This window comes from Alternaria arbusti (assembly GCF_024043155.1).
Source record: "Alternaria arbusti strain BMP 1465 chromosome Unknown scaffold_5, whole genome shotgun sequence".
NCBI classification, from domain to species: Eukaryota; Fungi; Ascomycota; class Dothideomycetes; order Pleosporales; family Pleosporaceae; genus Alternaria; species Alternaria arbusti.
This window is the reverse complement of record NW_026249945.1, coordinates 951,389-971,846: the sequence shown is the minus strand read 5'-3', so window position 1 is coordinate 971,846 and position 20,458 is coordinate 951,389. Positions and strand designations below refer to the sequence as shown.

At 53.1% G+C, this 20,458-nt stretch overlaps 6 protein-coding genes across 6 annotated transcripts; all 6 read right to left on the bottom strand.

Moving 5' to 3' along the window:
- Positions 1-185: 185 nt before the first annotated feature.
- On the bottom strand, positions 186-5,200 carry J4E86_004844 (uncharacterized protein; the record flags this gene model as incomplete). The annotated part of the gene is made up of 2 exons (XM_051445381.1): positions 186-4,495; positions 4,543-5,200. 2 exons carry the CDS (start codon positions 5,198-5,200, stop codon positions 186-188), a joined length of 4,968 nt encoding a protein of 1,655 aa, XP_051303478.1.
- Positions 5,201-6,700: 1,500 nt separating this feature from the next.
- Positions 6,701-8,122, bottom strand: J4E86_004843 (uncharacterized protein; the record flags this gene model as incomplete). Its single annotated transcript, XM_051445380.1, has 3 exons — positions 6,701-7,067; positions 7,124-7,975; positions 8,031-8,122. The coding sequence occupies 3 exons, from the start codon at positions 8,120-8,122 to the stop codon at positions 6,701-6,703; spliced, it is 1,311 nt and encodes a 436-aa protein (XP_051303477.1).
- A 496-nt stretch (positions 8,123-8,618) lies between these two features.
- Positions 8,619-9,829, bottom strand: J4E86_004842 (uncharacterized protein; the record flags this gene model as incomplete). The annotated part of the gene is made up of 3 exons (XM_051445379.1): positions 8,619-8,904; positions 8,956-9,703; positions 9,751-9,829. The coding sequence occupies 3 exons, from the start codon at positions 9,827-9,829 to the stop codon at positions 8,619-8,621; spliced, it is 1,113 nt and encodes a 370-aa protein (XP_051303476.1).
- Positions 9,830-10,635: 806 nt separating this feature from the next.
- J4E86_004841 (uncharacterized protein) lies at positions 10,636-12,198 on the bottom strand (the record flags this gene model as incomplete). Its single annotated transcript, XM_051445378.1, has 2 exons — positions 10,636-12,119; positions 12,144-12,198. 2 exons carry the CDS (start codon positions 12,196-12,198, stop codon positions 10,636-10,638), a joined length of 1,539 nt encoding a protein of 512 aa, XP_051303475.1.
- Positions 12,199-12,465: 267 nt separating this feature from the next.
- Positions 12,466-13,846, bottom strand: J4E86_004840 (uncharacterized protein; the record flags this gene model as incomplete). The annotated part of the gene is made up of 2 exons (XM_051445377.1): positions 12,466-13,375; positions 13,599-13,846. The coding sequence occupies 2 exons, from the start codon at positions 13,844-13,846 to the stop codon at positions 12,466-12,468; spliced, it is 1,158 nt and encodes a 385-aa protein (XP_051303474.1).
- Positions 13,847-15,068: 1,222 nt separating this feature from the next.
- J4E86_004839 (uncharacterized protein) lies at positions 15,069-15,700 on the bottom strand (the record flags this gene model as incomplete). Its single annotated transcript, XM_051445376.1, has 2 exons — positions 15,069-15,132; positions 15,249-15,700. The coding sequence occupies 2 exons, from the start codon at positions 15,698-15,700 to the stop codon at positions 15,069-15,071; spliced, it is 516 nt and encodes a 171-aa protein (XP_051303473.1).
- Between the last annotated feature and the right edge of the window lie 4,758 nt (positions 15,701-20,458).

Genomic DNA, 20,458 nt, shown 5'->3' with positions numbered 1-20,458 from the left:
GCGGTCGGGTGTTTGGGGTGCGCTGCCGATGCGCGGGGAGGGTGTGTTGCGGGATAGGTCGGGTGAGGTGGTGAGGGGGTTGGGTGTCATAGGACGGGATTTCTTGCGGAGGAGGTTTTGGGGACGTTTACTGGGGATTCGTTAGTTTTTGAAGTCGCATGACATGGTGATTTGATAGAGGGGGCTTACGTCTTCGTCTCCTTCTCCAACCGGTGGAGCTGCGCATCCGTGTCTCGCAAAGTCTTTTTGAGATTGTGTCGCGATTTCCTCATGCCTTTGAGTTGAATGGCTGCGTCGTCGCGCTGCATGCGTATCTTCTCTATCCGCAGGCCCCAGGACTCGGGATCACCCTCGTGGGAGACAGTGCTCGCGCTAGTCTGCGGCCTCTCATGCTGCATACTCATGTGTCCAATCGAACTCCTTGTGTGAGATGAAATCGGACTCGAAGGAGCAGTGTCGTAAGGGCCGTCATTGATGGTGATGTGGCGAGGCGAGGAAGTGCGATGGAGTTCGCTCGACTCCTTGTTCTCCTTCGGCTCGTCCCAATGCTCTAGGGCTTCCAGGTGTCTAATCTTATCTTGCAAGGTCGCGATCAATGTCTCAAAGGCGCGCTTGTCGTCTCGCAGCGCCTTTACTTCCTGCTCGAGCGCAGTGAATGATGCCGCGTACTCGTCTTGATGGTGTCGCATCTCTTCAATCTCAGTCATCTTCCTCTCCAGTTCAGCCTCTAGACGAACAGCGTTGTCGTGGTTGCCGTCTAGCTCTCGATGCTGTTGCTGCTGCTCTTCAAACTTCCGCTTGAGACCGTCATATGCCGAGTTCATTGATCTTATCCTGCTATCAGTAGAAGATCCAAGCTCTTCAATGTACTTTTCCTTCTTTGATAGCTCTTCGACCAGCTTGCCTTTGCCTTTCTTAAGCGCACCTAGCTCTCGCGTCTGGTCGCCGATCTGCTGATGCAGGTCTGAGTTCTCATTGATGAGGATCTCGAGCTCGTTGTTCCTCTCCGAAAGTCGGCGCTTGTATCTCTGCTTCGAGTCTTTCGCGGCCTCCAGCTTGGCTTGCGACTCTTCTACGAATTCGTGGTAGCGCCTCTCGGTATCCTCAACGGCGGAGTGAGCATCAGCCATATCCGCTTCCACACGCTCGAGGAAAGCTTCCAGTTTCGCGTTCTTCTCACGTGCGGTCTCGAGCTCCTCCTCTGCTGAGGTAAGGCGGACGAACAGTTCTTTCTCAGAAGCGCCAAGTGTGGCATTCGACTCGCGAAGAGATCCGAGTTCCTCGTTGGCAGCAATGAGGTCGTTGAGCATTTCCAGGCTTTCCGACTCAGCAATGTCCAGCCGCATCTGAGCAGCGCGAAATTCGGCCTCGAGCGCACTATTGCGATCTAACGCGGATCGAGAAGACTCCTCGTGCTTTGTATGAACTGATCTGAGTTCATCCAGCTCTTTACTGCTGGCTGACAGCTTAGAGATCAAGTCAGTGCTGTCTGATTCCAGTTCGGCTATGCGTGAGCGCATGTTCGTCGTATCATCCTGAAGCGAGCCGACTTGCTGTTCAGCGCTACTTGCCTTGCTCTCCAGCTCAGTCTTCGCGTGTTTAAGAGCATTTAAATCTTCATTCGTTCTGGTAAGCTCCGCGGATATGGAGGCGTTCTGCGATTCAACCTCGTTCAGACGGGTACGAGTCGAGAGTAGACTTTCTTCTGTGCTTGCCGAGACAGCCAACGCTTCGCCTAACTTCTTTTCGACCTCGTCCTGCAACTGTCGGAGGCTGTCAAGCTCTTTTTCCGCGTCGGCTAACTTGGAAGTGAGTTCAGTCTTGTGTGCGTCCGACTCTGCAATCTTGGAACGAGTCGTAGTAAGATCCTTCTCCAATTGCGCGTTGGTGGTGGTGGTGCTATCAAGTCGACTCTTGATCTCCTCGTTATCCTTTCGCGCAATATCAAGCTCCTTCTCCAAGCTAGCGTTGGCAACCTGCGTCTCTTCGAGCCGCTTCTCAGTGACGGCTTTAGCTCGGCACATAGCTTCGAGCTCCTCTTCGCTGGAAGCTAGTCGCGCCTCAAGATGCGGGATCTGGGATTGCACCTCCTTCAGTTGAGACTGAGTAAGCAGTAGATCCTCATCGAGCTTTTCGTGGGAGGCATTATGGGCCAGCAGGTGTTCCTCGAGTTGCTGTTTCGATCGATGGAGTTCCGCGATCTCATCTTGCAATTCGGAGAGTTGCGTGCGTACGTCCTGAGCCTCAGAATCTGCCTTGATCAAGCGATCCTTCGCTGCGCTGAGCTGAGTCTCTAGGTCCTTGTTGGAGCCGATCACAACGTTGAGCTCCTGTTGCAACCCCTTTCTAGCTGCTTCCACCTCTTCGAGTTGCCCACGAACATCCACGAGGCCCTTGCTAGAGGCTTCGCCGTCGAGCTGTGCTGCTGATAACGCTTCTTCCGCCTTAGTCAAGCGACCCTTCGCTGCATTAAGCTGGGTCTCGAGATCTGTGTTCGAGCGAGTCGCGTCGCTCAGCTCCTGTTGCACACTATCCCTAGCAGCTTCAACCTGTTCAAGCCTCTCACGAAGGTCCGCCAGGTCTTTGCTAGACGTCTCGCCATACAGCTGTGCAACCGACAATGCTTCTTCAGCCTTTGTCCTCGCGTCGGTGTTGTCTTTGAGCGCAGCCTCCAGTTCCGAGATACGAACCTTGAGCGAGTCACTCTCGTTTGTCGTAGCGGAGAGTCGCGCATTGAGGTCAATCTTGGCCTGAGAGCTGGAACCGAGGTCGCTCTCAAGTTGGGTGATCTTGGTCTGCAAGTTGTTGCGGTCGCCTTCTGTCCATGTGAGTCTCGACTGGATATGATCGACCTGACTCTCAAGGTCCGCCTTCGATTGAAGTGCCTGTCCGAGCTCCTTCTCAACGGCATCCTTAGAACTGCGCGCACGATCCAGCTCTCCACGTAAGGAAGCCTCCAGCTTCTCTGACGAGTCAAGCACAGTGCGAAGGCTGACCATGGACGCCTCTAGTTCGTGGAGGTGTTCGGCGTTCTTCTGGACCTCTTGCGCATGCTGTTCATCGGCAGCTTGCTTTGACGCTTGCACTTGATGCAGCTCTTGCTCCAGATTCGACACGCGCTCTTCTGATACTTGGAGCTTCTTTTCAAGCTTCGACTTGACAGACTGCAGGTCGGAAAGCTCAGCGTCTCTCATCCGTACATCTTCGCGTAGTCTAAACAACAGCTGTCGAGAGTCTTTGAGATCGGCTTCCAGTGCGGCCTTCTCGTCACGAAGTTTCTCTAGCTGGGCCTGACTGTTGGCATCGACCGTCTCCAAAGATTGGTTGCGCTGTTGAGCTTGTTGTAAAGTTCTCTCAATGGCGTCGTGAGAGGTGCGTAGAGTTTCCAGCTCCGCTTGAAGATCGGTCTTCGATTTGACCTCGCGCTCAAGGCTCTCTTGGGCAGTGCGCAACTCCTTCTGGATGTTGGCTTTCTCGGTCCGGGTAGTCTCAAGTTCTGTAGACAGCACTCGGCTCGCATCGCTCGCAACCTCTAGCTTGGTCTTGAGCTGCTCCAGCTCCTCTTCCAAAGCTGTCAGGGCGTCTCCAGTGTTCTTGCTTGACAATTGCGACTCTTGTAGTTGCTCACGCAGCGTAGAGATGACACTCCCACCGATCTCAATCTTCCGCAAGTGTTCAGCCGCATCTTTCTCGTAACCGGTGATCTTCTGCTCTAGACGTGAGATGTGCTCCTTTCCGCGGTCAAGTCGCTTTTGTAGATCCTGGCATGTACTCTCCTTTTCGGCAAGGCGGTCCTGTAGCGATGTTTCGTAGCGGTCAGCCGTCTCGACCTTGTTGCGCAAAGAGTTATGAGTTTCCTCCAAGGCGGCTGTACGGATCTCGAGCTCCCTAATCTCGGCATTTCGTTCGTCTAGACGATTGTTTAGATTGACTTTGTCCTTTTGTAGCGCTTCGATCGTATGATGCATAGTTCCGTTCTTCTGCTCCCACTCTGCAATCTCGTCACATTTGGCCTTGAGCTCCTGCTTCAGAGTCTCCTCTGAGCCTAGTGTAACGTTCAGTCGCACCTTGGTCGACTCCAGAGTCTCCTGTACTGTAGACCTCGAGCGTTCTAGAGCAGCAATCCGAGACTGATGGCTGTGAATCTCCTGTTCCAGCCCCTCTCGTGTGGCTTCGAGAAGCTTTCCATCTTCCTTGGTTGTGGCACATTCACGTTGTAGTTGCTCTATGCGGCTTCGACAAGCAGCAAGAGCTTGGTCTGACTCGCGTTTCGCTCGTATCAGACAGCTGTCGGAGGTGCGTATCTCAGAAGGGCTTGACAGTCGAGGAGTCAGCTCGAGGTCTAGATCGTGCCATGGCGATGGCGACGGTCGTGTTGGAGTCCTCGGCGCGAGGGTGGGACTGTCAAGGACACTTGATTGTGTCGGTGGGGACGGAGGTGGTGAGATGAAGAGACCTCTGGGTTTGTGTTGAGGTTGAGACTTGGGAGTGGAGTCTGTACGATCTATCAGCAGAGGTAAAATCTCGACTTGGTAAACTTACACTGAAGTGTCAGCATGGAGGCCCGCTCCAGTGCCTCAAGAATCTCCTTGTTCCTGCCTTCTTCCACCCGCAGCGCCCTCTTCAACTCCTCCACTCTCTTCTGTGCATCCTTGCCCTCCACATAATGACTTGTCCGGCTCTTGGCCAGATTCCTTGCAGTAGTTGCAATCTGCTTCTCCTTGACCGATATGTTCACGGCCATGCGAAAAGCAAGACGCCGCAGTGATGTCACCGACCGCTTCGCTTCAGCCCCTGCGACCTGGTGAGCCTTGAGTTCAGCGCGGAGCGTATTACGTTGGGTTTTGATGTAGGAAAGATGCGCCCAGTTTGATATGACAGTAGGCGCGTCCTCGCCCTTGGGTGGGGCCTCTGCGCTGTCTCTGCCATCGTGTTCAGGTCGCGTAGACTTTGAAGAAGAGGGACCCCAGTGTTCTAGCATGAAGCTGTCTGTCATGGACGATACGGAACGCGACAAACTGGAGAGTGGGGTCGCAGACGGCCGAGAGTGTGGAGATAGATGTGACTTGTTCTCCTTGGGGAAGTCGCCAGCGCACTTTTGCATATCGATGAAGCTTGCTGGCAGGATGTTCTCCAGGCCAGAATGTATGCGCTCGCTAGCACTTGGACGGTCCAGGTCCTTAGCCTTAGAGGGCGCCATGATAGGCGGTGGGTTATGCGACCATGAGGTGACGAGAACGCGACTTGCGCCAGAGGATGATCAAAACTCTGTATGCAATGTGGCTGGGGAACTGCTGCAACCGCCTGGATTGCGTTGGCGCTGACGGACTGGCACGGAACGGGCTAAAGGAGTGATTTGTGGTGGGCCACTGTCACAGGCGAGATGCGGGCTGCAAGGAAAACAGGGGTATGATAAGGATGTGAGGGGCGTAGGATGCGACTACAGCCTCTATGAATTGAATAGACGTCGTGTGTAGTTTGAGGTTGGGCCGACACGAGACACGCGCCTCAGGCCGAGAAGATGGGACGTCACACCAAGGTGAATTATGACGATGGAGCAACTCGGGTTGTCAGTGGAAGGCATACCATGGTTCTTGCGCTTTTCTGGTCGCAAACGTTGGCGCATTCCGATGACATGGGTCTACCCAGTCGGGCGTCGATGTCAACCGAGACTCACCACAAGTCGATTGAACACTTCAAAGACGCACCAAACTCTTGAGACTCACCATACTGTTGGACTGCACCACACACCTAGAGATGACTTCCACCACCTCCCCTCCACCGCCCCTCCGCCTCCCCTCCGCCTCCCCCACCCACCCAGGCATACCATGGTTCTTGCGATATTTTCCGGTCGCGAAGCGTTGGCGCAGTTGAGTAGCATGGGTCTTCCCAGGCCGGCGTCGATGGTGGACCGAGAGTGGGGAGACATGCCCCTCCGGAACGTCTCTTCCATGATTTCGGGTTGCCATGACTGCGCCGCCCAGTCATGATGATTGCGCGGGCAGGTGCGACCAGGTGACAAGTAACAAGTAACATGCAAACGCGTGGCGTGATATGAGTAGGACGTGTCAGCAAGCTGTTTGCCAATGGCGGATATCGAGATTGAGATTTGACAGTGATATGCACTAGGCTGCTTGCGGCCATGAGGTCATTTTGCATGTCCCCGCTATGCGCTACGATCTCCCCAGGATGTTTGAAGCGAGCCCACGATCTGGTTCATCGCGTCGGCCTGTAATTTGGCCAATATCTGTCAATACAAAACAACATCTACAACATGTCGCGATAGTATGGGAGCTGTAGTAGGGATCCCGACCGATATCAGATGGGTAAGAGCGTTGCAAGACTGCACTACATGTGATCAATAAACCTACAGTAACAATTGTAAACCCATGAAGGGTCTAGATTCTGACGCATTTTGGGTTCATCGGGACGCTTCGATACGGTCCGCGACATGGTTTACGTTGCTCTTGATTACCGAAGTTGCAGAGGAGGAGCACCACACTACTCAGAGATTGATGTCAGTTCAGATTTGACCACACGCGGAAGTAGTAGTTGATGATGGGAGTCGACGTCTACGCATGTTTCAACACAAAAGTAGGGTAGTAGCAAAGGTACGTAACAAAGGGGCCACACCCTTTCTACGCGTATGCTGAAGTTTATTTTATTTGATCCATCTACTTGATACCTGGACATGATTTCCCTACTTCGTATACCTCTTCTGCAAATGCTTCCCAATCGTCGTAAGCTGAATATTACTCGTCCCCTCATAAATCGCGCCAATCTTACTATCCCTAAAGTACTTCTCCGCAAGCCCCTCCCTCACAAAGCCCATGCCACCCATCCACTCAATCGCCTGGCCGCTCACACGTCCAGCGACTTGACTCGACATGAGCTTCGCCATGGCAGCATCCATGATGAAGTCCTCGCCCGCCTCCTTCTTGCGCGCGGCGTTGTAGACGAGGGCGCGGGCGGCTTGGATTTCGGTCCAGGCTTGGGCGAGTTGGTGCTGCATGGATTGGAATTCGCCGATTAGTTGGCCGAATTGCTTGCGGTCGTTCCAGGCGTAGCTGTGGGGTGTTAGTGGATGTAAGGAAAAGGGTTGGGGGAGATAGTGTAGACGTACCCAGCGGCGTTCTCCCAAGCTCCCAGTGCGAGACCAGTCATCTGCGCTGCGATACCAATACGACCCTCGTTCAACAGCGCAATAGCGTATTTGTAGCCCTCGAACTCCTTACCCAGCAGATTGTCCTTGGGGATCTCGACGTCGTCGAAGTTGATGACGCAGGTACTGCTCGCCTTGATACCGAGCTTCTTCTCCTTCTTCGCAATAGAGAAGCCCGGTGTGCCCTTCTCCACAATAAACGCAGTGATGCCCTTGTACTTCTTGCTGGGATCGAGGTTGGCGAAGACGATGAAGAAGTTGGCTTCGACGCTGTTCGTTATCCACATCTTGCTTCCGCTGATCTTGTAGCCGTTGTCTGTTCGTGTGGCCTTTGTAGCGAGGGCGAATGCATCGGATCCGGATACGGGCTCTGAGAGACAGAAGGAACCGACGGTGTTGGTGGCGAGCTTAGGAAGCCATTCCTTCTTGAGCTTCTCGGAGCCGTACTTCAGGATGGCTGTGTTGACGAGTGTGTTGTGGACGTCGCACATGACGCTCACACTGGGGTCGACGCGCGCGAGCTCCTCGATGGCGATGATGGCCGATGTGAAGTTCATGCCTGAGCCGCCGTATTCCTCGGGTATCTCGATGCCCATGAGGCCTTGCTCGAAGAGCTGCTCTACTACCGCCGGGTCCATGGCTTCGGCCTCGTCCATGGCTCGCGCCTTGGGCAGGATGGCTTCGTTGGCGAACTTCGAGACGGACTCGCCCATGAGCATCTCCGTCTCGGACAGGTGGGTAATGGGCGTCGGCGGCACATCGGAGATGTCAATCGCTTCCCGGCGGGCGGCGGTGGTTGAGAGGCATCGTAATCTGGGTGGCCATGGTGTTAGTCTTGTGCATTGTCGCTGTCGTGGTGTATACATACTGCGGGGCGGCGCGGGCAGCCGGTCGCAGCGAACGCGACGAAGCAGTAGCAACGCGAGTGAGGGGTCTTATTGAACGTGAAAAAGAAGCCATTTTTGCAATATTGGTTGAGAGTTGAGGAAACGAATGTGGCAGTCGTGAAAGTCAACGACGGAAGCCCGCCGCTCACATGCCGAGGCAGCTTAAAGTTAGCCGGCGCAGGCCGCACCATGCATGCCATATGTCCGGGGTTGTGGAGACGCCCGTCACATGTCAGCCGCCACCAACCAGGACGAGTGAACCTCACGCACTGTGCCGCTGCGCTGCTGCAGAGCCGCATGCTGTCAGATCTTAATCACACAACATCAAGCCGTGGTAAGTGTATTGCAAACTAAATACTAAGCTATAGCCTTGGTCGACAACTAGCAGCGCAAGGGTATATGAAAAGACAGCATGCAAGAAACAAAGAAATCAACTGGTCGTAACACTGACATGACAAGGGAACAACAGCCTCTATTCAACAAGGAAAGCTGCCTTCCAGCTGCAAGAAAACCCCTTCCTATTAAGAATTGTTATATCCGCAACTCCAACTACGCCCCCCTCGTGGCTCCTAGACGCGGTTGTTTGACCCCATGGCAAACCTGCCAGCCTGCATCTGCGCCTTGTACTCGCTCAGCTCGGCAGCCTCCTTTTGCTCTTCGGCGAGGAGTGCCTGGGCCTCCTTCCTGCCTGCGCGGCGCTGCTTGATGCAGCAGAAGAGGATGATGATGGAGGCAATGGCTACGAATCCGAGGATACCGGCGATGATGCCGATCTTGGCGCCCTTGGAAAGGTCGTTGAAGCGGTTCCTGACTCCGTGAGGAGACTTGATCTCTTCGAGGGTTTCGGATTTGCCCCTGTGTCCTGTTAGTTCTGTGCTGGTTGAGAAACAGACGTGATGAACTTACTGGATGACCTTGACCTTCTCCCAGTCACCAGATGCGTCCATGCCCTCCCACGAGTACTTGGCAGCCTTGGTGTAATCTTCCGCGTAGACGGACTGGATAGTCATGATGTAGGGACTCTTGTCAAAGTCTGTGACGCCACCAGCCCACTCAATAACACCAGGGTCGTTCTTGTTGGGGTCACCCGCAGCCCACGATCCGAGACGGATGTTCATTGGTGTTTGAGGGTAGCGAGTGCCGTTCTTAGCCTCCTCCGGGGTGAGCTCCCGGACCTCCTTGTCGTCCACATACCACTTGATGCGGTCCTTCGTCCAGTCGATGGTGTAGTTGTGGTAGTCGTCCTGGGGTGCGAAGCCAAGATCAAAGTCCTTGCCGCGGTCGTAGGTCTCGGTATCTCCCTTGCCGAAGTAGTTGGTCAGGATCATCTTGTCGTCGCCGCGGAACTCCCAGTCGATCTCGTCGAGCGCCTCGGACTGCAGGATGGCACTGGAGATGATACCCTTGCCGGTCGCCACTTTCATGACTACCTCGAGGCGGCCGAAGAGCATGTAAAAGACCGAGTTCGCCGTGGGAGAGTCGCCGGATCGCTCAATGGCAAAGGTCGCGCCCTTCTCGTTCCAGTCGATCTTGCCCTGGTTGGGCATGCGCCAGATCTTGTCGTTGTTCGGGATACCAGTCTTGTTCCAGTTGAAGGTGGCGTTTCCGCCGAGCGCCTCCATGTCGGGACATCCTGTGGTGTTGAGCGGATTGCCTGTCTACGTCAGTACGTCTATCGCAAGTAGACCTCAGGGCGCATACAGTCGGTGTGAGTCTGCGCAGTGGTGGTCGAGATAAGGCCTGCGATAAGCGCAGCCGTGGAAAGGGCGAATGACTTCATCTCGGCGTATTACGATGATCTGTAAGCACGATGTGTAAAGAGCGTGGTAGTGCGCGTAGACCAGACGCGCTGTTGGTGTTTGTAGCAAGGAGCGACTGGGATAGCGAGTGCTGAGTAAAGAGTGGATTCCCGTGACGAGAAAAGGAAAACGAGGGGAAAGTCGTTCAAGGGAGCGTCAGGGCCGCGTTTTAGAGACAGCGTGGTGAAGAGCATTTGGGGTGCTGCCCTGCACGCAGATTTAAGGAGTCGTCTAGTGCACGAATGCTCCCTGCCGCTCGCCATTGGTCGGCGGACCTTAAACTACAAACGGCGCTTGTCGATCCCCGAGAATAGCGACTCTCCTGAGCGCTTTGTGCATTCAATGGCTTGCTGGCTGAGGATCGGTTCATTGAATATTGCACTCGCCTCACTCGCTGTCTGTTGCCGTCGTTTGCTCTCGAGCAGGCCGCAAACGACTCCCCCAGCCGCTTGTGCGACCTCGCGCTATCGTGTCTCACCTGCATACCGCGGGTGGCTTTGCGCCAGGCCGGGAGCCAAGGAGATTGTGAAACACCAGGCACGCTGCACTGCGACCCTTGAAGCGACCGTCTGCTCTCTGCGCCACTCGCGCTGCCATGCGATATGCCGCTGCGATAGCGATACGATGTGGAGCACGAATCCTAAACGCTTAATGGATCCGCATCGTCATGGCCCACCACTGCCGGCTTTTGCGCCACTCTATACGAGCCGAATTGCCGTGCTGCGTCCTGAGGGAAAAGGCCGTTTGACCGTGCCAAAAAGAGTCCTTCACCCGTCCGTGCTTCTTCTCACACAGTTGTACCCCGCCGAGCCACCTCGTCCAGAGACCTCCTCTCGGCGTCATTACGCTCTCCGTGGTTTCCATCAATCGTATCCGGGACTTCTCTGCCATCGACCGCCGGCACGAAGAACTTGCCCCATGCAAATGCAGGACCGTCCATGGCAAACTTGCCCTGCATGCGCCAGCGGCCCATGTACACATTGAGTGCGACGAGGACTTTGGCGAGACACGTCCAGTCGAAACCGAAGTACAAGCCCGCTCTTCCATCAGAGACGACATACTTGTGCCAGATTCCCCAGAGAACGATATATTCGGCCTGATCTCCTATGTCGCCATCATCGACCGTCATCCGATGCCATTGCAGCAACGCTCGCATGACTTCATTACACGACTCCATGACCTGGCGCGGCGAGCGCGAGTGGATCACAGCCAGCGTTTCGTATCGACAGCCAGTCTGCAGGAGCTGTATACACAGGAGCGCCTTCTCCATGCGACTCATCGAGCCAGAGCTCGCAATGAAGCCTGCATTGCTTAGCCACTCTTTGATCGCACGCAACTCGTGAAGCTTCATGTAGTGCAGATAAGGCAAAACGAAGCGAGCGTCCTCGATCCCTTGCATCGTCATCTCAGTAATCATGAAACCGTTGCAGCTACCTCGGCGCTCTTTGTACGGGTCGCGCAAAACAGGATTCATGTTGGCTTCCTCTTCTTGCACGCGCAGCTTGACTCCATCTCTCGGTTGCGGAACCTTGAGGGGATGCGTTGTAGGTAGGCGTAAGCTTTCCGAGCATTGCGACGGCGCTCCGTGGATGATGAGACGCGGTAGTTGTCTCAGCGCCTCGAATGCGTTGGCGCGTCCTGCTCTCTGGACTACAACTGGCGGTTGTATATCTCCGACTGGTAGGCCACCGGACATGAGGTATGTATCTTCGTAGTGATCGCCTTCAACAGACCGTCCACGCACGTCAAGAGCGTCATCAAACGCCTGCTTCTCCTCCTCCGCATCGCCACGAACATACGCTTCAACCTTCCCATTGTCCGTCGACGTATTCCTCCTCCCTCCATTCTGCGGCCCCGAAATCCTGCGCAGCTTGACGCCGGTATCATCTCCGCTCTTTGGCCCTCTCAACCTCTCTTCGAGCTTGACCACGTTCTTATACGACCGCCAAGCATGTCTTTTGGCATCTTTGACCAGTGCCTCGATCTCATCTCCAATTTCGCAGTATAAATTTGCATCGAGCTTCTCGAGGTCGCGGTGCGCACTCTTCAGTTCGCGCTTTATTTCCGTAACGCGGGTAACGTTCGATCGCTCGTGTTCGGTGAGGCCTTGGAGCCATTGGATGTAGCTGCTGACACCGCGTACGTAGTCTTTTATATCGTCTAGTCTGTCTGGGATTGTGCCGACAGATGGGTGGGGTGCGTGACGGCTTTTCGGCGCCGTTGTGCGTTCCTTCGATTGTGGTTCCTCCGCAGCGGGTCTGGAGGTGGTTCCTGCATCTGCATGTGCATCCGTACCTGCATCTGCGATTATCGACCGGCGTGGACTAAAGGGATTATAGAATCGGCCCATTGCAGCTTCTGATCGTTACGCATGTCGTGGCATGATTGTGTTGTAGACCCCAGGTGGCCGCTGCCAAAACGCTCTTCGCTTCGTGTACCCTTAGAGATCCACCTCTCGTCATTTGTATGGAAGGACATCTGGTTGGCTCCACACACTTGTTCCATCACTGACAAAGTTGCGCAGCCAGCGTAGAAAAATGAACATCGGATGCTGAAGTAGTGCGCTGACTGCTTTAATTTGGATTGAAATTAAGACCCAAGATACCAAGCTGAACATCTACTTCCTCCCAACAACATCCCTCAGCTCAGTCCGCGGCTTAACAACCGGCTTCACTGTCCCCCTCACGCGCGTCCTTTGCTCCATCGCATACGCCAGTCCAATAATCCTAGCATCACTCCACCTATCCCCCAAGAAACTGAACCCAAACGGAATACCCGGCGCCGACTGCACCAACCCATCAGGATCAGTCACAACCGGCTGCTCATCCCCCATAGCCCCCATCGGTATACTCACAACCGGCGCCCCAGCAACAGCAGCAAAGGACCAAGAAAACTTCGACGGCAGAACAACAGCATCGAGACTGTGCCGTTTTATCGTTCCAAGTAACCCTCCCTCGCCGTCATAGTACAGACCTTTTTGGTACGCTTGCCAAAACTCTGGAGTCGTGTTATTCCAGTTCTCCAGCGCGAAATCCCAGACTCCTGTTGACTTTTTTGGATAGCCTTCTAGTGGGCTTTTCTGCGTCCAGGCTCGGAGTTCGAGGAGGGTGGAGATGTTGTGTGGGTTGTAGGTGAGTTGTTTGAGGTACGACTCTATGTTTACGACGAAGTCAGCGGACATGATTTGTGGGGCTAGCAGGGTATCGCTTAGGAAGTCTTGAGCAGCTGGGAAATCGGTGTCGATGACTATTGCGCCTGCTGAGCGCAAGATGTCTAGGGTGGCGTTGAATGCTGCGACTGTGGAGTCTGTTATGTTGTCTGACATGAGGTTGATCGCGTTGCGAGGGACGCCTAGGCGTGCACCTTTGAGTGCAGTGAGTTTGCAGGCGCCGACAAAGTCTTTGTCGGCGTTGTCTGGGATGGTAGAGGTGTAGTTGTCGTATACGTCGGTGCCTACGATGCTTTGGAGGACGTAGGCGGAGTCTTTGACGGTTTTTGTTAGGGGGCCTATGGTGTCCATGCGTTCGCTAATTGGTATCACGAGGTGCCGAGATGTAAATCCAACGGCTATTCTGAGTCAGAAGGTAACTCGTTCTTAGGTTCAGTTTCGTGTACTTGGCTTCATTCCCACGACGTTGTTGACACTGGCGGGGTCGATGATAGAACCATACGTCTCGCCGCCGAGGGTGACGGTAGCTAAACCAAGCCTTCATAATCAGTCGGTATCTACATGTCGGTATACTTACTCACGAAGCTGCAACGGCACTTCCACTGGAACTACCAGATGGATCTTGATGAGGATAAAACGCTCCGTATGTCTGTCCGCCATACGCTGACCAGCCGTTACTCGAATTCCATGGTATCCTAAAGCTGCCCCACTCGCTGGGATTTGTCTTCCCTAGGATGATGGCGCCCGCTTCCCTGAGTTTCTTCGCGATAGTCGAATCAGATGGAACCTCAGCTCCGACGAGCGCGTAGGATCCAGCGGTGCTGTTCATCTTGTCATTTGTGGCGATCTGATATCAGTGTTAACGTTCTAGAAATGCAGATACATGTTGCTTCAGTTGAAGTAAATTACTCACCGTATCTTTGATGAGTATAGGGATGCCATGCATCGGTCTGAAAGTCAGCGGATGTCGTGAGTATCTCCAACCTCGTACTCACCCTCGCACCGAGCCCTTCGAGCGCTCCTCATCAAGTGCAGTCGCTATATCCAACGCATCAGGATTGGTCTCGACGACTGGGCGCAACCTATCGTTCACTTCATCGATACGAGTGATGTAAGTCTGTTTGGCAGCGTTAAGCAACGAATTCAGGGATGGTGTTCAATACCAGCAACTTGCCTTGACAAGATCCACGCTGGAGAAATGGTTGCGCTCCAAGCCCTTCGTCACCGCCTCGATATCGGCTTCGTACAAGCTCGGGAACTCACCTCTTCCGACACGTTGATTGAAGTACCAGCCCGAGCCTGCGCCGCCGATGACCAATGCGCCTAGGAGAACTCCGTAAACCATGCTCTTCGAACGACCACGCCGATGAGCAGTGTTATCGCGGGATTCGTCTGTGGGTATACGATGATATGACGGGTCCGCAGGGGCGCAGTAGTTGAGTAGTGTTCCAAGCGGATGCGGTAGCCACGACTTGATTGGCTTGTCTAAGGTATGCATGGGATGAAGTGTCTCGGTGGAAGGTTTCATAGTATCGACCATGACAAGACTTCTCTTTTAGCTCGCATGCCGCCACGTTCGACAAAGCTGTGCATAGTTGTTGTGTCCTAGAAGTTTGTGCTCAGCTGTGGTAGGAGCGGGTGACTAGCGCGGAATTCGGCCCCGCACTTGCACAATGATGATGGCAGCTTGTCGCAGCTTCCTTTCTACAACTCTACCTCATGCAAGAGAACAACTAAACACCTTAGAGCCTACTTTTAGGCTCGGCTGCCTAATTTGCATGTTTTTCTCTTGATGTAGGCTCTAGAGTGTTCATTATTTCCCTTGCATGAGGTGACCCGATCCAAACCCCTCCGTCCTCGCTGCATCAACATAAGTGGCTGTCGAGCGTCTCTGGATGTCTCATACTGGCATGGCTGGCATGGCTGGCATGGTTGTCATTGATCCATTATTACTTACATCAAGTTATTGGGCTTCTTCCCGAGGACGAACAGTTTCATCCAAACTTGAATAACAAAGCAAACATGTTCCATTTTCGATCTGATCTACACTGCTACTTCTCTACGCCTTCCTCCTTCTGGGCTTTGCGCTCGAACTTGAAGTCTTTTCGCGAGGGACTTCGGGTGTGTACATTATTGGGTTGGTAAGTCGGAAACGGTGGTTTACCAGGGCTGTTCGTCGGGATGGTCCTCTTCATACTCGACGAGGTAAGCGAAGAATGACTATGAGTGACCGGTCGTTTGGCCTGTCGACGGGGTCGGCCATTTCAAGGTCTGAGTCTGGCGGGCTACTTAGGGTCGACTCATTATCCGAATCCTCTTCAGTTCTGCCGTCCACCCTGTCCACCAACTGCCAGCTTTCGACTTCTTCTTGGCTTGGCCAATGTTTGAGCTCTTTCCAGTTCAACTCCCGCTTAATGGTCCTGAACCTATGCAAGTCTAACGGATAACCAAGGATTTCTGGAGCGGCATGTTCTATCGAACTCGCTATCCGCTGCCACGCATATCCATGTCCCCTTAATTGCATGACGTTCGTCTCGTATGAGTCTAAGATGTCTTCGTAGTGGCAGGCATAGTAGTCTAAATATGCGTGCACAAGCTCGTGAAGGAGAGTGCCCAGACGACCCAAGGCCACTCCGTTCAGACTTCCATAGGCTTTCGCTCCGGCTTGTTTGAAGGCACACATTTTGATCATAGGCAAAAGTCCCTTTTTTCCAAGTAACCGGCATGAGCCTGTCCGAGATGACGTATTCGTCCAATCTCGCCATCTGAAGGATACACTCATGTGAGCATCCGCTGAACTCGTTCGAAAAAAGATCCCCGAGAAGATGCCGATCAGATGTTTCATCTCTTCCTTGTCGACAGCGTTGCCATCTTCTCGCCCTAGTCTTCGCAACATTGAGTTGGCTGACCCGTCTTGACATAACGCGTCCCAAGCATTGCATGCTTCCTGTTGTTCCAGGCTGAATCCATCTTTACCCAGTCTCATGCTGCGCTGGACCTCATCAGCAAGTTGAAGGGCATGATGCTCTTCCCAACCCAAGGGTGCTCGCAGCCCATTTCCAGGTTGACCGGGACCTCCTTCGGAAGTAATGATGCCTTCACAACAGTGCCTACATGCTTGCTCGTTGGTCCGGTTCGGCAAATGCTGCGACTTTCTTTTCTCTTCCATCTCGATTACCATAGCGAGAAACTCATCAGGCGTATCAGGTGGGGTTTCGCTCTGCGGTGGAGTAGTAGAGGTCATGTTCGTACTGGACTATGTGGGACAGACGTTGAGCTTTTGTGGCCGTATTGTGAAGGATTTTGAGCCTGTTGCTTCCCGGTTTCTCTGGTTCTTTGCGAAAGACTTGCATGGCCGATATATAGTATTGGCGACAGAAGTTTGATCTTGCACCTGACGTTCCGACAACTTTCTCATAGCGTGTGACCTCACCTTGAGGCATCTTCCCCACGCTTGTCACAATCGTAAAGGGCTGAGCATTCGAGACGCAAACATATTGGCGTACCTTCAAATCGGATCCATGTGACCTGCGGAAGAAGACATACGAGTCAAAGGAAAGATTTGAAGATGAGTCAAGAATCTTTCTACAGAGTAACAACATCGCTGACGAGACCTATAGCAGCTCTGGTAGACACTTCCGCATGCTATGCCCAGTCACCACACCAGTTCCCATCCTTCAACTTGATCCTCCGTAGGCCAAAACAGCATATCATCCCAGCTATTGACAACAGCCTCAAAGCGACACAAATCAATCGGAAGACCAAGTGTATCATTAGCGAAGCGTTCCACAGACCTCGCGACCTTCTGCCAAACTCTGCCATGTCCGCCCAGTTGCACGAGGTCTTCTCGGTAAGACGAACAACACGGACAAGCGTAGTAGCCGACATAGGCATGCACAAGCTCATGAAGCAACGTACTCATACGAGACATGGCCCTACCACTCAAGTGGCGAAAGTCTCGAAACGGTCTGACTTCCGATGCGGACAGTCTCACTACCGCATATGGTTGATCTGGGCCCGCGCAAGTACAGTCACCCATGCTACCCGGATCAGATGGCTGGTCTGACCAGGCAAACCTCACATCCATCCTATCCCATGGCGTGGTTTGGAAGAAAATTGCTGTTAAGAGGATGATCAGCCTTTCTACTTCCCATCCTTCTACGCTACGGGCGTCTGGGTGACCGAGCCGCTGCAGCACTGCATGTTCAGAACGGTCTTCGATCATGGCATTGAAAGCGTCGATGGCTTTGATCTGGGCATCTGTGAGATACTCGCGGCTGGCTTTCAACCCATTCATCGTCAGATCGCTGAGTTGGGAAGCCTGGTGACGCCAGAAGAGCAATGGCGTTCGCTCATCGACCTGGTTGCCGAGCTTATTGGGGACGGATGTGGTTTTGATAACCGTGTTGGAGCAGTTCTTGCATGTTCTGGGAGCCGTTTCATCTTTTGAGAGCTTGACGGGATTGGCTTTGTGGTACTCCTTGATCATGTAAAGAAACTCGTGTGGCGTCCTGGGCGGCTCGCACCGATGTGAGGGTCTAGCACTTTCGTAAGGAGTATAACACGATGTCAGCTTATCAGTCCTTACGGGCGACATCGTTTTGTTTCTGTCAAGGAAGGAAGAGTAAAGTACTATGAGTCCTCCAAGGTAGTACGTAACATCTTGATATATGGGTAATTATTAGATGTCTCGCGCTGAGCAAGAAATGAAAGACCAGTAAACCCGCGCAGATACCAACGATCAGAGACAATCCCCGAAGGCCGTAAAACATAGCGACTTTGCTTTTCCTACAGCATCCAATGTTAAATTCACTAACTAAGCTGACATACCAAGAGATTCAGTCTACATGAGAACCTACATTACCATCTTTTCGCGTTCCAAATCCCAATCCATAACTTCCTGTTTGGTCGGCCAATACAACGGCACACTCCAGTTAAATCGAACAGCGTCAAATCGTCCTAGATCCAATGGCAGTTGAAGAAAGCGAGGCGCATTGCGTTCCAGTGAGCTTGCTATCCGATGCCACGCTAGTCCATGGCCTCTCAGTGATTTGACATTTTTCTCAAATGATGGACAGCGGCAAGCGTAATGATTCAGATGAGCATGTGTTAGCTCGTGAAGAAGTGTACCCAACCGGGCTATGGCCCGGCCATTTAAGTGCTTATGATCGGGCACAGTGCGGCAGCTATAAGCCGACAGTGTGATTTTCGGCGGTTTGAGTCCAGGATGCCAATATTGACCGTAAACCTCTCGGCCTGATGTTGAAGTTATCCAGTCAAAGTCCAGTAGCATGGTTCCGTCACGAAAGAAGATCTTTGATAATAATCGGATCAGGGACTTCATGTCGGCTTTTGAGATGTTACGTGCATTCGTCTCGCCGATTTCCCGCAACAAGGGTTCCCTTTTGTCTTCTAGTAGCTTTTTGAAGCAATCAATTGCTCGCAGCTGCTCATTCGTAGCATTCTCAGGACCTGCTGCCATAATGTCCTCGATTCGGCTGGAAAGTCGAAGAGCAGAGTGGCTTTTCCATCGTAGTGGGTCGTACACACGTGTTTGGTTTCCCAGCTTATTGGTACGCTTCACAGAAGGAATGGCTTTGTCGCAGGAATCTCGGCATTTCGCATCGGTTCTGCAGTTTTCGAATCGCTGTAGGCGGGTTTCTCTGTGATGATCGACGACCATGTCGATATATTCCTGCGGTGTAGTTGGAGGAGATGGAAGATCCTGGGAAGTCATAGACATGTTGTAAGTACCAGAGTCTTTGCACATGATGAATCTCGTTGTTTCCTTCCTGCAGAGACGAGCTATGTGGGTGATGATTCGTTGAGCGGCTTACTTGTGATGACCTCGCATGTTGACTATATACGGTGCTGGGCCGCAAAGTCTCACACCGTGTGAGACGCCCAAAAGCTCGGCCACAGCACATCGTATCGGATCGAGACATTGGCTTCCTATAATGATGCAGCTCAGTCCGAAACACATTGTTCGAAGCTCTGAGAGACTTCCCCTCACGAGGGTCACAGCTGGAATGGTCTGGAGTCGCGTACCACAGATAATCACAAAGGATTAAGCAAACAGGTCTTCAGATATGGAGTAGGAATCATTTGCGCCTTGTTCAGCCTCTACCTATCACCGGATACTCTACTATGGCTTCAAATGGACAGAACAACACTCATCCACCCATAGAACCTCTAAAAGAACCCAAAGCAGTCTTCTACGACCGCCTCCTAGCCCGAACCTTCGTCAAAGATTGCCTCTGCGAGGATTGCGCAAGAGATCATTACCTAAACTACCCCTACTCTTGCTACCTAAATCATCCCCCAAACGAGATCCCCATCCTACCCGGCCAGCGACCCACTATCATCTACAACTCCCGAATGAGATCGGGACGATACGAAGCCCTCCAACTAGCCCGCAGCTCCATCCAATACTTCAGCAGACCACGAAAGGAACTGGATATCGGGCAAATCCGATCTGCATCGGAGATACAGAAATGGCTCTACCATAAAGATCTAATCGCGAGACTTGGGTCGCATGATACACGTGGCACTCTGACCGTCGATGATATGAAAGCACTGATTAAGCATTTGCTATGTGTATTCTTCTTTGGCGCCATAATCCCGTTTGACTTCGCCTGGCACAGCCATTACCTGGAAACCAATGTCAACTCGATCGGCGTCACCGTGACGGAAAATCGTAACGGCGAGGATGTTCAATGTATTGCCATGCATCCTACAAAAGTCATAATGAGCGGGAGTCCCGATCGCGACTTTACCAGAGCTTTGGCGATACAGCGGCTTTCTACGTTAATGCATGAGCTTATACATGCTGTGATTCTAGCACTGTGTTGTAGGGCTTGCCGTGCTGCGAATGACAATTTGGCACACCATGGGAGGGCGTGGCAGAGGTTGGCGCTGGGTGTTGAGGCGCAGTTCGCGAGTTTGTTTGGGTTGAGCCTCGACTTGGGCAGGATGGATGGGGCCTTCCATGATATGAAGAATGCTGGGGCCAAGTTCCACTATCCGAGTAGACATGATTTGGAGGTCTTTGGGTTTGTGGAGCCGCGGAGGGTGGGAACGGATATGCCGGGCGGTGGATGATGTGGACATCCTCGGTAAGGTAATGCAAACATGCTCCAGAACTCAATGGAAGCTGCGGCCTGAACGTAGAAGGATATCATTACAAAAGCCATACCAGCCGTCTAAAACTCCGTTTCGTGAATATAGCGCCGACCCAATGCAATGCAAGTCTACTCATCCATCTCCGTCAACAACACCCCTTCTCCCCACTACCACTGCCACCGCCCATCCCCCAGACCTCCAAATCATGCACACTCGGCAGTCCACCACCCTCACACTCGCTCAACGCACTCTGCCACCTCCCCAAATCAACATTCCCACCCACCACAACCGCGGCAACCTGTTCCACCTTCCTCGCCAA